This window comes from Astatotilapia calliptera, chromosome 17 (genome assembly GCF_900246225.1).
Source record: "Astatotilapia calliptera chromosome 17, fAstCal1.2, whole genome shotgun sequence".
Lineage (NCBI taxonomy): Eukaryota > Metazoa > Chordata > Actinopteri > Cichliformes > Cichlidae > Astatotilapia > Astatotilapia calliptera.
Genome location: NC_039318.1, coordinates 54352 through 70366, shown reverse-complemented (window position 1 = coordinate 70366; position 16015 = coordinate 54352). Strand labels below are relative to the sequence as shown.

Below are 16015 nucleotides of genomic sequence, written 5' to 3'. Positions count from 1 at the left end.
TCTGTAGAGGTGGAAAGCAAAGACAGTCCTGTGGAGATACTGAAAGTCAATGATCCCACAGTAAAGCACATCACGCTGGACAACCTGGACCCCGACAGCCATTACATCTTCAAAGTAACAGCATGCACAAAGATTGGACAAGGCCCTCCCATCACACGCAGGGGAGCCACCCTGCTTGATGGAGGTGAAACTTCAGAATTCTGCCTCACACCGTTTAGTGTTCGGCTTTATTTAGTGAAATAAAACCAAATTCTCAAATTGACCTTGTTTTCTCCACCCCCCTGCCTTCTAGAGCCTCCGAGAAACATCACAGTAACCTCTGGTAACGCATCAGTCCACCTGAGCTGGGTGCCCGGAGAGAGAAACCGAAACCACGGCTTCCACATCCAATACCTCAAGAAGAGCGGTAAGGACAGGACGGCTTGCAGGGAGAGGAAGTTTGAGGGGGTCTGTGAGCATGTGTGGACAATGACTCTTAGAAAGGGGAATAAAGGAGCTGGAGAGTAAGGAAGGAAAACATGTCTGAGTCCTTCTCAAAGTCTTGATAACAGTTCCCGGCGGTGATTCGACCAATTATTTTGAAGATCCTGACTCTAAATGATCAAACAGAGGTTTAAACTTCAGTGTTGAAGAACAGCATGCGGAGGCTCAACAGTCAAATCTGAAAAAACTCTCAAATGTCCAAAAAATAAACCTTTAAGGCTTTTTTCTCTTGAAGTTATACTTTGGTCTGAGAACATGACAGCCTGACTAATGGTTCAATCCAAAGTGAGACGAGCCTGAAGAACCTGCAGTGAACCAAGAACAAGTAAACAGCTCCCAACTTGTTATGATGATAACAAGTAGATTAAACTGTCACGACTCTCTGATGTTTCATGCGTATCCAGTGATTTGAATATGAATTTTCACACTGTTTTGCTTCTGCAGCGTCTCTGGATCAACATCACAGCAGAATTATTAGAAAGAGCAGAAGAATCAGAGACAGTTCATTAAATGAGAGGAGGAACAGCTTTAGGATTGATTCCTACTATGTTCTTCATATGTTTCATTCTTCTCTGCCGTGTGGCTGCAGGAGGCGGTGGGTGGGAGAAGTCAGAACAGGTCAACACTACGCAGGGTTTCTATATGCTGACGGGCCTCCAACCAGGAGCTCAGTACCACCTGAGGGTCATGCATGGAAACTCCACTTATTGGCAAGGCGAGGCAAAGACCGTGGAACCATGTAAGTATGCAGAGTAGTAGAGGTTGATGCCACAATCTTCACAGATTCACAAATCTAGCACTGTCGACGTCCTGATGCGTGCTCAATCATCCAGGTAAGTAAATCCCAAAAAGTTAATTCTGTTCATCTGGACGTAACGTTTTCAGTGGGAGAAACACCTCATCACTGATTTAAGCGACTTCTTCAGTCTCAGCTGACTGCAGGTTTCCCCAACCTTATAAACAGGACATTTGAGGAACGACCTTTTACAGCCTCCCCTTCCAGTCTCTCTTATCCTCCTGCTCCTGCAAAAAACAAATCAAAGCATCCACCCTTTTCTTACTGGCTGGGTGAATTGTTGCTCAACATTTACTAATCCTAAAGTTGGTGCAGTCTTTGTCTCAGTATCAAGTCAGTTAAAACTTTTAGTCCACATCGTTCGTCAGTCTATCACAGTCCAGTCACATGCATTCATTCACACCAATCCATACCAGGTATTGCTGATAATGTAGTCTCACGCGCACGTGTGTGCTGTGAGTGTTCACTCACAGCAATATTATGTCATGTCAATGAGAAGACACTTCTTTATGATTTTGGACTGGATTGACTCGCTGCAATCCTTTTAGACTCAGGACTCACCATCTCATGTGATCAGTGTCCCATATAAGTGAATTTTCTCCCAAGCCCATTATAATCATGGAGAAGCACACTTTGCGACTTTTTCAAGTAAGAATATTTTATAAATTTAAATCTTTCAGGCCTGGTTTAAAGAGCTGATTGTTAAATCATGAACTCACAAAATATCACCATCGGTGGATCACACCTCTCAGATTTCCTTATCTCAATGCACTGTAACAAAAGCAAAAACAAAGGTAACCAATAAAATAATAATAACCATAACAAATACTAGGGCCAGTTCCAGACATGTAGAAGCATAAAACTGTCTCTCTCTCTCTTAGAGAAAGAAAACAACCCAAACCTCACTGATAAAATCAACCTACCTCTAAGCCAAAACCCACAAGTCAACCAAAAGAAAATTCACAGGACGTTTATGCTTCCTCATGGAACAACATTGTGTGGAAATTAGAACCTCTGGTACCCTAGCACTTTTTGTTCCTGCATAAATTAAATCTCAATGTGTGTGTAATGCGCATGCGCCAACCAGCGTGCAGCCTGTTACAGTCGCTCCTGCTTTTTCTCTTAGTTTAGCTCTGTTTTCTTATGTATTCTTTTTTTTTCTGACTTGTATTTTCCTCCGTTTTCTATCTCTTACTCAATCATGTGGATTGAGAGAGTTTTTGTTCTTCTGGTGGCCGTGGAACTGTTACTTTTATCAAGGAATGGGACCGCGGCACATCTCCTACACTCACGGACTGTTTACTCCAGAGATCAGCTGATCGCCCTGATGCCGGCCGGCTCGCTGGCCAGGCCCGCAGAAATACCAGCTGAAATTTGGAGGAAAACACATTGGGGATGCAGAGGTCAAGGACAGAAGAGAAGAAAAAAGGTGACGGTGAGACAGCGGAGGCTCGAAGCAAGGAGGAGGTTTAAACCGTGTCTGCCGTCTATCGTGATGGGAAATGTGCGATCGTTATCGAATAAAATCGACAAGCTCTCAGCACTGGTACGGAGTCAGAGGGAATACCGAGAGTGTAGCCTGATGTGTTTCACCGAATCATGGCTGCACCAGGACATTCCCGATGAGAATGCTTCCGTGGAAGGCTTCCACACTGTTCGGGCGGACAGGGACAGCATCGCTAGCGGTAAGCGTAAAGGAGGTGGGCTTGCTGTTTTAGTTAACAACCGGTGGTGTAACCCTGCCAACATAACAATCAAAGAAAGGATTTGTTGCCCGGACACTGAACTGTGTGCTGTTGGACTCAGGCCGTATTATTTACCCAGGGAATTCTCTCACGTCATCTTGGTGGCTGTCTATGTTCCCCCCTCTGCTAACCCCACAGCTGCATGTGACACTATCCACTCTGCCAGGTACAGACTCAGCACCCGAGTGCCTGTATTGTGATCTCGGGTGACTTCAACCATGTATCACTGGACAATACACTACCAACATTCAAACAATATGTGGACTGTCCCACCAGGGGAGAGAAAACTTTAGACTTACTGTATGCTAATGTCAAGGATGCATACAGCTCCTCCTCCCTCCCCCCACTTGGTAGGTCAGATCATAACCTGATTCACCTCACCCCCCGCTATGTGCCAATTGTGAGGAGGGAACCTGTGACCACCAGGACTGTCAGGAGGTGGTCAGAGGAGGCCTTAGCAGAACTACAGGGCTGTTTCGAGGTGACCGACTGGGAAACACTCTGTGAGCCTCACGCCGAGGACATCAATGGGCTTACTGAGTGTATCACAGACTACATAACTTTCTGCACCGACTCCATTGTTCCAGCTCAGACTGTTCATTGTTACCCAAATAACAAGCCGTGGGTGACTAAGGACATCAAAGCCCTCCTCAACAACAAGAAGAGGGCTTTCAGAGGGGGCAACAAAGAGGAGGTGAGGAAGATCCAGGTGTTACTAAAGGACAAGATCAGAGAGGCTAAGGACAATTACAGGAGGAAGCTGGAGTGGAAACTCCAGCAGAACAGCATGAGAGAGGTGTGGAGGGGCATGAAGACCATCACTGGATTCAGGCCAACCAACAGCAGGGGAGCTGAGGGAGGTGAGAATAGAGCCAACGAGTTGAATCTGTTTTTCAATAGATTCGACACCACAGTGTCTGCTCCCACCCCCACAACCTCACCTGCAGTCAGCCTGGAATCCAGAGCCACACCACTGTGCCAGCCTCTCTCTTCACATGTTGCCTCCTGTGAGATTCCTGACACCCCTCCCCCACCCATCACCTTCACTCAATACCAGGTTGAGATGCAAATGAGGAGACTTCACTCAGGCAAGTCTGCTGGACCAGACGGAGTGAGTCCCCTCATCCTCAAGGCCTGTGCCCCCCAGCTGTGTGGAGTCTTTCATAAACTGTTTATGCTGAGTCTGAGTCTGCAGAGGGTCCCGGTGATGTGGAAGACATCATGCCTCGTCCCTGTACCAAAGACGCCACGTCCCAGTGTTTTGTCCATTCTGAGGTGGCTTTTGACCTCAGTTGCTCCTTCTGTCTCTGTCACGCCCTTTTCTTTGCTGCCCGATCATCCGTGTTGGTCCATCACTGCCCTGCACAGTGTTAGTGCAGAGTTATCAAGGTCAGCATTATGTTGCTCAGCCTCACTTTTTAGCCGGGCTTTATGGGCGTCTGCTCTGTCAGCTGAAGCTGTCTGGGAATGTCCCTCATGTAGTGACAGGGGCCTTGGGTTTAGCGTCCTCCGTCTCCGTTTCATAAGATCCCTTTCCTGCAGCACCGTTGACATTTTCAGGTGGTTGTTTTGGGTCCAGCTGCGGCAGCGATTGGTCAGGGTCACGTCGAAGATGGTAGGGAGGAGCGCAGGAGTCCAGGTCCGCCTCGGCTTCCAGGGCCTGCAAAGCAGCCTGTAATGGGGCATACAAAGAAAAAACAAAAGAAAAAACAGACAGGAGTGTACGGACAGGAAAATGATGTTGTGTTTGCTGTGTTACAAGGATAGGGGAGAAAGGCTGGGCCGGGCCCTGTGACAGCCTTCTCGCCCCACTTTTTATTTTTTAATAACATAATCAACTCATAGCCCACCAAGTTGCCAGGACAACAGGTACATGTTTACATACCAGTCTCTTTATTTTCTTTTTTTTAAAGTTAAGCTGTTGTCCTGCAACCCATAGATGTCATTTGTTAGTAGTGCATGAACTTAGAATTTAACAACAAGTATATGTTAATTTTCCCTGCTTTAATATTGCTGAAAAATCTTCACGTGTTCATGAGTGTAAGCTGATTTTCATTGCATGTGTGTGCATTAGTAGGCGGGTTAATTTTATGTGGGTTCAGTGGAGCTGCAGATCCAGCAAAGCTTCTCTCTGCCTTAGCTTTCTGCTAGCTGTGTGCTCTTAAAACCTTAATTTTTCCTCTAATTCTCTCCTCGCTGCTGTCCGTTTCACAGCTGCTGATTCTTGCTGGGTGTGGTTCCCATTATGCTAATCTATCATTTTGCTGCGGCCACTGTGCTCGTGGTGGATGGTTGGTCCAGGTCTGTAACCTGTATTAACACACTGAGACACTTCCTTAATATCATTTTCACCACTGCTCCATAGACAAGTAGGCCACACGCCCAGCTTTACAGCACAAACTGCACACCAGTCTCACAAAACATTCCTCTCTCTGCTTCTCAATAGTTCTCCACTCTCCCTTTATTTCTCCTTTCTCCTCGTCAAATTTAAAACCCAACATATTTCACATCACTACTCACCTTTCACTTTTGTTTTTACACAGCTCAGAATTTCACCCAATTAAGCCTGTCTCTATGTGGCTCCGAGTTACCCTCTTTTCTGTCTCTCTTCTTTTCTCTTAATTTGTTTTAAACACATTCGTCAGGGGACAGGCACACAACAATCAACAATTTTTACCGCTGAAGCGAGTGGTTCAACCTTTTTACCCAATGTAGAACTCAACCTGTGATTTTTTTAAAAAATATGTGTCTTGTTCTACACCAGAATAAACATCAAGCCATGATTACACAGCAGTCTCTTTGTTTATACTGAGGCTAATTCGAGTCCTAAGTTCTCAAGTCGCCAACCTTGGCTAACCAGACACCGCTGGGCCTGCCTCTGCGTCCACAAGCAAGGGGGTTGGCACGCAAGCATGAACAAGCTTTTTTGGGGTTCCACACCCAAGGTTGCTATCCTAGTTACATCTGGGCCGCGTCCGAACTACCGGTGGGGAAACCGCTCGAGGAACAAAATTCACAAGGCCCACTAGACGTTATCATGAGTATCTTAAAATGTGTCTTCGCTCTGGTGCCCTCTAATTCACACCTCAACCATCACTGTCACCATGTTTGTATCTCACACACTGAAACACACGGAGAATGCGTCTCATCTGCAGAATTTAATGTGAAAATACATGTAACTTAGCAAACAGATTAATTTAGAATATCCAGTATGCCTCCTTTCAGCAGGCTCCAAGAAAACAAGCTTGTCTATGTCACAGGTGAAACTCCAGCACACACATGTGGCAGGGATCCATTCCATGTTTCTTATGTTTACAAATCACACCTGGCTCACTGCTGTCACTGCCTTTGAATTGTGTTTGTAGTGAGTTATATGACAACATATGACACAGTTTAAAACCCTGAAGCTCACTAACCAAGAGTTAAAGCCTCCAGTTGCTCAAATGGACACCAGTAGAACAACTTAACAATGCCTGAATTAAAGTCATATCCTTTAAAGAATTTGGTATGATCACACCAAATCTACCAAGTTGGAGCAATAACTTATATCAACATCTTCTGAATTACTAAGTCCTCCATAAATGATCACCAAGGAAACTATAAATAACATCATGTCACAGTCGGGCAGGATTTCATTAGTAAATTTATTGCATTCCAGATGTTTTAGGTAAATCTGGCATGAGTGTAAATCCTGTTTGTTGTTTGTTGTTGTTGGTGACCACTTACAGCTGAAATCACACTGACCTGACCTTCACTGGTTTTATTTACAGATACAAGGTGAACAAGCTAGCTCCACAAGCACGTGAAGAACAGCCTGCTCCTGAAACAAGGAGTGGTGGTGGCAACGAGGAAGAAAGTAATCAAGGAAATGAGGAGAGTGGTGTTGATGACACACACTGAAAAAAGAAAATAGTTGAACCAACTTAATTGAATTATTTCAATTGGTAACACCAAATTTAATTAAGTTCTTTGAAATTAAGTTAATACATTAAATTAACACAACTGATTTAAGTTACATGTACTTAATAAATTAATTGTTGCCAAATAAACATTTTGCATTAATCCAACTTAAAATTAAGACATTTCAACTTAAAGTTTTCAGTTTTTCCAACCCAATAATTTGCATAACCCAAAAGTAAAATATTGCTCTTTGCTAACCTAATAATGTGGTTTAGTGTAAATTACTTTTTGTAGTGACTCTAAAATGAAATTTTAGTTTGTATAATAAAGCTTAAATCAAAATTTTAAGTTGGCTGAAAATATTTTTCAAAAATTCAAAATCCAATGTTTTTTTTTTTTTTAAATGCTTTATTGTATAAATGTAATAAAGTATTACCTTTATGGCAACCAACACAGCTTTTGGTCAAATACATTACACATTTGTCCTTTTTGAAACACATATGCACAAAATGCAAGTAACGCTTAGTAGGACCACAAAGTTGTCAACAAAGTGTAAAGTGCAACACAGTATTACACAAATATCAATCTTAACACATACAGTGTCAACTATGAAAAAGTGCCCCAAGAGTATACAGAAACTTCTCTTCAGCTATAGCCAATGAATAAATATCTGAACAGTGTAGCTGACCAATGGGGATGAAAAAATATAAACACTCCTCTAGAGTTTTAGAATGTCACAACAGTTTGTTGTATAACTGAGCACATCAAACCTGAAATGCAACCTTTCCCTTGAAACGAAGGCAAATATGTCTGAAAAAAAATTAAAAAATAAATAAAAATACCATAAAAGCACATTAAATTGGGGTTTGAGGTCTCTTGGAGCATAAAAAAGGCCCAACATCCAAAAGAGACTACATATTTTACATGCTATATGTCCAAACACAGTTGTTCCTTCGCATTATGGCACAGGGCCATTTGTTGGTCATTGTTCTGTGCCATTACTGGGAGCTTTGAAGTTTGATATACAGATTTTGGACTTTGGGGGACATCTTGTGCTGATCAAGCTGCATGAAGATTTTTTGGAGCACTTCAAAAGTGAAGCGAAAGGGTTTTGGATAAGCTAGGTTGAGTGCATAGATCAAACCTAGAAGCAGGGCACAAGCTGAGGCAACTGAAGTTAGTTCATGCAACACTTCCACACCCTCAATGACAATGCCAATGTCTTCAGGTGGCTCCTGCAGTCCCTCCCCCTCCTTCCGAATCACATACACTGCCATGGTGACCTCCTCCAGGTCCCTTTGAACATCATCTGCTCCACAGTCCTACAGAGGGGTACAAGACACAAACATAAATCATCATTAGCCTCACTTCTTACTGTGATTAAGTGTTTGGGTGATGTACCAATATGTGTTATGTGCTGGGCTATTTCTTGGCTGGGTGTCATCACACACCAGAAACAGCAGAGAGAGGTGTATCAATCTGACTCTAATCAAATTGTAAGCAAGAAAGATAAGATTTCCCAACATGTCAAACTATTCCTTTGAACTTAAATAATCAAGTAAGCCCGTCTTACTTAAAACAAAGTCAATCCGATATGTAATGTGTTGTTGCTGGGAATTACATAATGTCCAATATGGTCATGATAATAAATACATGTCAGCAATCCAACTAGGGTTCACGTGTTATGTTTGTTCTAACAGTTAACTTTTTTGTGTCCCTTTGACAAGATGTGCTGACAAACTGTTGAAACTTACAAGGTATTCCTTGATCAGGCCATCTGCATCTTCTCCCAGGAAGATGGTGAGGGCTTTCAGCACACATTCCCTCCGATGATTAATGTCCACAGTCTAGAACAACAAATGTTGAGTAATTTTAAACTCTAAATTTCATAAGACAGACATCCTTACTCTTATTGCTTAACTTACATGTACTTTATTTAAAAACAGTAATTCACAAGCCCAGAGATTCATTACAGAAAGAAAAGGGGATGAGTTCAGTGCAGTCGCTAAAAACATTCATGCATATGAAAGCCATGATTAGCATTGGCCTGCCCATATTGTCTTTATGAAAGATTCAGTTAAATATATATATATTTTTTTGGATTCAGATATATTTTGACAGCCCTCTTAGTTACGAAGCATCTTGTTTGATGGTACAGATTTACCTGGTCCAATGTGTCCAAGATGTTCGCAATCTTTTGGCGTGTTGCTCCTCCTTTGGCACGTATGACTTTGATCAGCTGACTTGAGTGCATGTCTAACTGGGCCATGAACTTCCACTCAAGAGGAACAGCCATGAGCCTCTGGAACTCTGTATTTATCTAAAAACAAAACACAAATGACAGTAGATATTGTATTATGGAACAAAATGCTGAAACTGATTGTATGCCAAAATGTCTATATCCCAAAAAGTATAACATATATGGGAATTCAAAATGTAAATTCTTTCATTAAGTTCAGTGTTATAAAATCTCAACCAAATCAAGTTATGACCGATTCATGAAAGTTAACTGCAATAAATCCCAAAGCATACAGACTTCGATCACTTCAGTTCCATTCTTACCTCTTTCTGTGTGAAGAGTGCAGGCCATCTGTCCTTCAGTTCCTGAATGCTTGGTTCTTGGTTTACCACCTCATGTCGTCTGTAGGCAAACGTGTTAGCCATTTTGTCTGCGATGACCCTTTCATTGTCCCTTATCCCGATCTCTGTCAGAAGTTCTAGTCTCACTTTTTCCATGCTGTCCAGAGTCTCACCAGTAGGAAAGGATGGATAAAAGTTAGCTTCAGAACGTTTTGGCTTCTTCACTTTTTTAGCAGGGAAAGCATCTGTAGTAGCTTTAGATTTCAGTGAGTTTACACACAGCTCTGGACACCCCTGTAATTTGAGCTGGGTCCTGTAGTTTGCCATTTTGTACTTCAGTCGTTGTTTCTAACCGTAGCAGCCATTGAATGATCCAGGTTCTTTCAAACATGGGTGCTTTTTGATAAGGGCCTCTGCAGCTGCGCAGAAATGTGCATCCTCTGGATAGGCCTTGTAACGGTAAATTTCTTCTGCAACTCTTTTCAGGATATCAGACAGCATTCGGGCGCTTAAAGTCAACATTTTTTGGCTCACACGGTACTCAGTATTCCCCCTCTCTAGCTGTAGCTCTGTGTCATATGAAAATTGGGGAATTGCAAAGTCTTCTGGCCACTGTTGTGTTCGAGATGACATAGATTCAGGGGATGAGAGGATAATTGTGTCATTTGATGCCACCGAAATACCGTCATCAGACTCAAATGAAAGAGACAGAGATGAAGTGGACTGATCGGCACTGATCAAAGGTTTGATTGTCCCCAAATTCCGAAGTTCGGTGGTAGAATTCAGATTAAAGAAGTCGTTGCCAAAGTCTTGGTCCATGTATTGCAGTCTGAAGTTACCTTTTAACCCAAAGGTAGTCTTTATCGTGCTGAGAAGGTCTTCAAGTGACTCTGGGATGCCATTTGGAAGAGTCAGCTTTTCAATGTTGTTCTCTCCTAAAATAACCTTCAGTCTTGCAGGTGTTGAACCAGCCATGGTGGTCTGAGAACAAAGCACAAGCACAGTTAGTGAGGATCAACATGTAAACCACTGACATTTCCAATTAGGAGAATTTAATGTCAAACTAGAGGAAAAGAGAGAAGGCAAAGAGAGGAGGAAAGGGGAGGAGAAAATGAAGAGGAGAGGTGGAGATCAGCTGAGGCAGCGAGGAGAGAAGGCAAACCGAAGAGGAGAAGGGAGGAGAAGAGAGATGGCGAGAATATGGGAGACATTGAAGAGAAGAGAGAAGGAGAGGAGGTGAGGAGAATATAGGAGACAATAAGGAGAGGAAAGAAGAAAAAGAGAAGAGAAGCAGAAGGGGGGAGAGCATAGGATTAGCATTCACTGACTGGAATCCAGCGACCTGCATTAAAAAAAATGACATAACTGATGAATTGCCAATGACATCATCACACCACTTTGGCTTGCAGTATAAAATAAATATGTTCTGAGAACACATTAGTATTGTATGGGTCTGGGTTTTGTTTTCCCACTTAAGAAAATACTTTATCATATTTTGAGGCCTCACCATTTAAACATGGACATATCTTTTCAAGGTGACAAGACGCATCCCTCTAATATTGTAGTCTGCCAGTGGGTAGGTATCATGCAGTTCTTGTGGCTCAACAAGTTCCACTTCTTTGCTTGGTGATGTTTTGAGATCATAAGCTCTGTAGTGTTCCATATACCATCCGCTAAGCTTTTTCAGAATGAAGATTAGTTTGTCCTGCAGTATCACCATTTGGATGATTTCACCAAACTCTGGCAGTCCTCCCAGTGAGCCGTGGATCAAGATCATCCCACACTTGTAGATTATTCCATTATATGCTACACTTTTAGCCAAGCACACATTGTCCATATCTGGAGACTTCTGTCTCAGTGCATTTGAGATGTCCTTGTTAAGAACATCAATGTGAACAGTGGAAACATCTGTTACTTCCAGTGGGGGTTTGGCAAAGCTAATTGCATGCAAATGATATGCAATCTGATACTGATGTCTCTGTGAAAGGGAAAGAAGTACATTTTTGAAGCATCTGATGTTCCTTGCAACTCTTTTAAAAAAACTATGCTTTGCTTCGAATCGCATAGTCCATAGTGCAACCAGTGGCCCAAACTTACGGATCAAGTATGGATAATGTTCCAAGTAGTGGTGCTTTGGTTTAAGATTAACATCTGGGAAAACCTCTTGAAACTTGATTCTGTGCTCGGAGATCTTAAAACCAAGATATGCAATGGAGTCCTCAGTATGAACAGGACTGACAACAAGATCAACAATGTCCTTCAAGTCTGTTAAGATGTGCCAAGCGGGCTCCTCACAGGGTACACTCTGCCCAACGAACAAAGGCAAAAATCTGATAAGACTCCAGTTCTCGTGTGCATTCCCTCCTACACTTTTTTTGGATGCAAAACTGAGAGCCACAGGATGAGGTCGATTTGTTTTGTCAGCCCACTTAAAGTTGAAAGATGATATTGCTTCATTCAATGTACATAATGTGAAATACCTTTTTTTTATTAACAAATTGAGGCAAAGCGCAAGTTCAAAAGGAACAATTCCCTCAAAAAGATCATGTACAACATCAGGTGGAAACCCAGTGGTAACATCAAAATGTGAGAGGTGCTTTGACAAAATACACTTTGATTTCACACCATAATAACTGGGCCATTTGTTTTCCTCGATAATTCGTAAATGATCTGCATGAATGTCTTTTGTTCTTAAAGTAAAGACTTCACTTCTGACTTCAATAGTCTGGAACTCTGATGTTTCTGCAGTGCAAAATCTACATACGTATGTCCCTGAGAAATTTTCAAAGAATCCAGCAATACTGTGTGCACCAAGGTTGTCGGCAACAACACACTGAACAGTGCCTTTTACTGTTCTGCCCAACTTTGACAGAAATATCCCACTCTGTTCCAAAATTACAAGATCATTAATTACAGGTTTTAACACTTTCTCATACCCATAGCACTTCAGATCATTACTTTTGATTAAAGCAGCCAAATAGATTGAGGTTAAAGCAGAATTACAGCCTGGTGGCAAATTACCCAAAACCCAGTACAATCCACAAATTTTATGCTTCCTCCGTGATGTACCAAGGGGATTACATATTTCGAATTCATCAATGTATAATATCAATGAAATGCTTTCCTGCTTGGACAACAGTCCATTTTCATGGAAGAAGTCACCATCGAAGATAGTTTTGTAGTGCACATAAGTTTTTTGAGGCTGATTATCTACAGTATTCAAATTAACAGCCTGATCCAAGATTGTCTGGCAGTCAAGAATATGCTGCAAAGACTTTAAAATTGAAATATATTGGAATGACTTGTTATTTTTTCGGTCAAGTATATATTCCACTGGTTCCACTACTTTAAAGTGGCTCTTATAGTATGCTTTTCGTCTCCAAGGACTGGAAAGTGGACCTTTATCTCCAATTGCTTTTTTTACAGGGTTTGTCTCACAGAGTACACTGGCTAGCTTTTCAACAACTGACTGGTCAAATTGGCATCCGTTGTCTTGTAATACTTGGCTAATAGTCTTTTGGGTAATCGCCACAGAAACAGAACCAATCAAATAGTTTAACTCCTGCAAAAGCTCATCTACAGCTGCATTAGACACAAGAAAGATGTGTTCCAACTTAAGGAGCACTGAAGCAATTTTAAGCTCAATATCCTTCTCTAAGTTTTCAGAATACCCATTGTCAAAAGCAGAATTTAAATTTACATCACTCTCTATAATTTCCACATCTGAAATATCACTGGCAACACTGGCAAAAGATTCATCAACAGAACTTATTCCAGGCTTAAATGTGTTCACTGTACCAGAGTGTTTTCTTTATTTATGACTTTTGAAGTTCTCATAGACATTGGTTTTATATTCACAGTTTTGGAACACACATGTTACAGTCTCCTTATTTTTAAGATGCTGATAGATATGTTGAAAATATTCTCTTTCTGTGGAGAGTTGATTATGGCCACAAATATGGCAAGTGAATGTGGACGCAGCTTTGGAGACTGCTTGTTGGGCAGGGTGATTTCTTGATAGATGGCTCAGTAGGGCGTTCCAAGTCTTGAACCTACATGCACAATTTAAATAAGTGCATGGATATGAGTGGCCTCGTCCGTAATGCCTATGAATCAGTTTGTAGTGTTTGAGCAATTCAGATCTTTTTGTTAATGTTGTCCCACAGTCCTTGCATCTCCACATGAAGCATAGCACTGGAGGAACAAAGAGACACGCTTTACTGGGTGTATATAAATAATTTGAGAAAACACAGAGGGAGAGTTGGGCAATATTACAATATATCAATATGGTGATATGAGACTAGATCTCATCTCAGCTTTTTGCCACATTGCCCAACACAAAGCGAATCATTTAAACACAAAATGTATTCATCAAATGTAGCCAGCCCTCTCTAATTAGATTTTAAAGGGATAAGTTCAAAACAAAAGTTTAAAAACAAAACCCAAATGCCCATAGGTACATTTTTTTTTTTTTGCAATTGTTTTATATATAAAGCCGATTCCTGTTCAGTGTAAAACTGAATTAAGTTTAAATGAGACATTACTATTTTGAACTTGCATACCTTTGTTGTTGATAAACTGAAAGTACGCAAGTTCACAGGTAAAACGAGCTGCCTGGCACGCCTCCACACAGGAATGCCCCTCTTGAAGTAGTCACAGAGCTGAGAAGAAGTTAGGTCAGAAGGTGGCGATGGGGCATCACATTGGACACCAAGCCAAAGGTTGTGGCACTGTCCAGGGTTCCAACCAGAGGTGATGTAATCTTTCTGCCATCAGCAGACACCCCTCTGGAGAGGTTGACAGGAAGGAAAGGAAGCGCTACCCAAAGTCCTAAAGATTAAAGATATGTTCGAGTTAGTCTGTCGATCTTTCATCATGTTTACAGTGTTCATCTGCATCTATGTACTTATATATGTATTCAGACACAGACCAGAAGTGTGCTAGGTCTACAAGAAATCTGATGGCTGTATTTTCTGTGTTCAATAGCGTAATACTTTCTTCTATGATTTCTAATTTTGATTTTCTGCCGCACACCATCTCCCTCTCACACGGCTGATCCGTAGCAGAGTGAAGCTGACCCCCCACCCACTTGAAACGTAAAGGCAAATAGGCGGAGCGGTTAGTGCTACGTTTGTGCTGATTTGTGCAGGTAAAATTAGCGTTTGTGCTGCTATGGTTTCCGAGATATTAAACTTTATTTTATAGGTCATTCAAAGGTCACCATCCCCCCAGACTGCTCCAAAACAAACCAAAATGGTCTACTTTTTTAGTGCTACGTTTGTGCTGGTTTGTGCAGGTAAAATTAGCGTTTCTGCTGCTTCTGTTTTAAAGATATTAATGAAAATGTAAAGGTCAACCAGCCCCCCCACATTACCCAAATCCAACAAAAGTGGTATCAAACGTTTGTGCTACGTTTGTGCTGGTTTGTGCTGCAAAGATTTTCGTTTGTGCTGCTATCATTTTAAAGATATTAATAACAATTTCTAGAGGTCATCAGAGGTCAACCAGCCCCCCCCCCCCACATTAATTAAATCAAACAAAATGGGTGTCAATCAACTGTGCTACGTTTGTGCTGGTTTGTGCTGCTAAAATTTTCGTTTGTGCTGCTTCTGTTTTAAAGATATTAATGAAAATGTAAAGGTCAAAAGGTCAACCAGCCCCCCCACATTACCCAAATCCAACAAAAGTGGTATCAAACGTTTGTGCTACGTTTGTGCTGGTTTGTGCTGCAGAAATTTTTGTTTGTGCCGTTATTATTTTAAAGATATTAACAAAAATTTCTAGAGGTCAACCAGCCCCCCCATATTAATGGAATCAAACAAAATGGATGTCAAACGTTTGTGCTGGTTTGTGCTGCAAAAATGTTTGTTTGTGCTGCTAACATTTTAAAATGTTTAATAAAATAACGTCTTGATGCGTGCTTAATCATCCAGGTAAGTAAATCCCAAAAGGTTGATTCTGTTCATCTGGACATTTTCAGTTGGAGAAACGTTTCGTCACTCATCCAAGTGACTTCTTCAGTCTCAGCTGACTGCAGGTTTCCCCAACCATATAAACAGTACATTTGCATAGTGAAGGAAACTAGCGCCACTGAATGAACAATGTGCCGGGGGGTTAATTCCATGATTGTTAGTATGCAAATTCTTATGACCATTGATCAATGACAACTAATCAAAGCCTATTGATCAATGGCCATGAGTACCATTCACAGAAAGTGGGGAATGGCTACAATCACAGCATTGTAGGATGGCGAAAGATGTACCCTTGGGCCCCCCTTCTCGATCCAGAGATGGTCAGCATCCTGACAGCCCGATGGACGAAGCTGTCTCTCAGTCTGCTGGTTCTGCCCCGGAGGCTCTTCAGTATCCTTCCTGATGGCAGCAAACTGAAGACGCTGTTGAAGGGATGAGTGGAGTCACCTGTAATGGAGACGACCTTCCAGATGAGGCAGGTGCAGTAGATCTCCTGGGGAGGGAGGCAAGAGAGGTCCCCACAATGCTCTCGGCTGCTC

The 16015-nt window shown here is 41.9% G+C and overlaps 2 protein-coding genes across 3 annotated transcripts in view; one reads left to right on the top strand and one right to left on the bottom strand.

Annotated features, from left to right (window-relative positions):
• The window catches only part of LOC113009717 (neural cell adhesion molecule L1-like), a 45937-nt gene extending 37345 nt beyond the window's left edge, over positions 1-8592 (top strand). For both annotated transcript variants that reach the window (XM_026148193.1, XM_026148192.1), the window contains 4 exons: positions 8-184; positions 293-406; positions 1073-1222; positions 6795-8592. In XM_026148193.1, the coding sequence (XP_026003978.1) occupies positions 8-184; positions 293-406; positions 1073-1222; positions 6795-6805 (452 nt within the window). In that variant the 3' untranslated portion in view covers positions 6806-8592. The remainder of the gene's footprint in view (positions 1-7; positions 185-292; positions 407-1072; positions 1223-6794) is intronic.
• A 32-nt stretch (positions 8593-8624) lies between these two features.
• Positions 8625-9843, bottom strand: LOC113009718 (uncharacterized). The gene is made up of 3 exons (XM_026148194.1): positions 9487-9843; positions 9089-9244; positions 8625-8771 (listed from the first exon to the last, which is right to left on the bottom strand). The coding sequence occupies exons 1-3, from the start codon at positions 9829-9831 to the stop codon at positions 8625-8627; spliced, it is 648 nt and encodes a 215-aa protein (XP_026003979.1). The 5' UTR covers positions 9832-9843.
• Between the last annotated feature and the right edge of the window lie 6172 nt (positions 9844-16015).